This window comes from Elephantulus edwardii, unplaced genomic scaffold, assembly GCF_000299155.1.
Source record: "Elephantulus edwardii isolate Elephantulus edwardi_28Jun2011 unplaced genomic scaffold, EleEdw1.0 scaffold00462, whole genome shotgun sequence".
NCBI classification, from domain to species: domain Eukaryota; kingdom Metazoa; phylum Chordata; class Mammalia; order Macroscelidea; family Macroscelididae; genus Elephantulus; species Elephantulus edwardii.
The window spans coordinates 712967-714033 of record NW_006400212.1 but is presented as its reverse complement, the minus strand read 5'-3'; the positions used below and the strand labels follow the sequence as shown (position 1 = coordinate 714033).

General features: G+C 49.7%; 1 protein-coding gene across 1 annotated transcript in view; it reads right to left on the bottom strand.

Moving 5' to 3' along the window:
• The window catches only part of LOC102847724 (zinc finger protein 135-like), a 27496-nt gene extending 27095 nt beyond the window's left edge, over positions 1-401 (bottom strand). The window contains exon 1 of the mRNA XM_006902847.1: positions 30-401. Coding sequence (XP_006902909.1) covers positions 30-401 — 372 coding nt within the window. The remainder of the gene's footprint in view (positions 1-29) is intronic.
• Between the last annotated feature and the right edge of the window lie 666 nt (positions 402-1067).

Genomic DNA, 1067 nt, shown 5'->3' with positions numbered 1-1067 from the left:
TTATAATATCATATAATTGATATAATTACTATATGACAGTTTTTGCACGCTGCGACGTTGCAGAAGGCAAGTGGCCCGGGCCCGTTTGGGTGGTTCCGAAGCTCCGACGTGCCGGTTAGGAGAGTTCCGCAGCTGCACGGATCACCGTAATTTTTAGGGAGTAAAGAAAAGCCCCGAAACCGCGCCCTGAGGCAGTTGAGCGTGTGGTGCATGAAGGGAAGCATGTTTGGAAAAGCCGGGTAGAAGCGCGGTGGGTGTGTGCGCAGCAACTCGCCACCTGCACTGCATTTCCAGGGAGCGTTTTCAACTAGAGTCTCCGCATCACACATGGGAAGCGAGAGACAGGCAGAGATGTCCACGGCGACAAGGTTGCAAATAAAGACTCTCACACGGGCGATCATGTCCGCGGGACTCACACACTCTCAAGAGCCGTGGACACACGGACATGCCAAGAACCCATTGCCTCCGTCAAGACGCCGCATTTCCCCCTCAAAAACGCACCGTGACACGCGCCGCCGGTCCAAAGCAGTCGCTCCGGGTCGGGGGACGAGGCGCTCTGGGACCCCGACCGGAAGTGCGAGACTCCGCGAGAAAGCCGCAGCCAACACACCCGCCACAGCTGCGTCCCACAACGACCAAAAGGAAATGGGGGCGCCTCGGAGCCGGGAAAGCCAAAGATGACGGGGAAAAGGGAATTTTCAGGCCTGAACAAAGATCGCGACCGGGATTTCTCCCACTTCCGGTTCCAGGTCCTTCACATTTCCTGGTCCGTGTGGGAACAAGACCCGAGAAAGTCATTTCCCGAAGGGAAAGGTAATACTATTTGTATTAATTCTAGTAATTCTATTCTATTCTCTATTTTCTTTTTTTTTTTTGTATTCATGACCATGTTTATTGAAGCAACATTTACAATAAGAAAGTGTTAGAACCAACCTAAGTGTCAATAATTGGACAAGTGGCTAATGACACTGCTACACTCACACAGTGGAGTATTATGCATTACTAAAATATTTAAAAATCAAGACTTCATGAAATACTGCACAAGATTAATGAATTTAGAACAAATT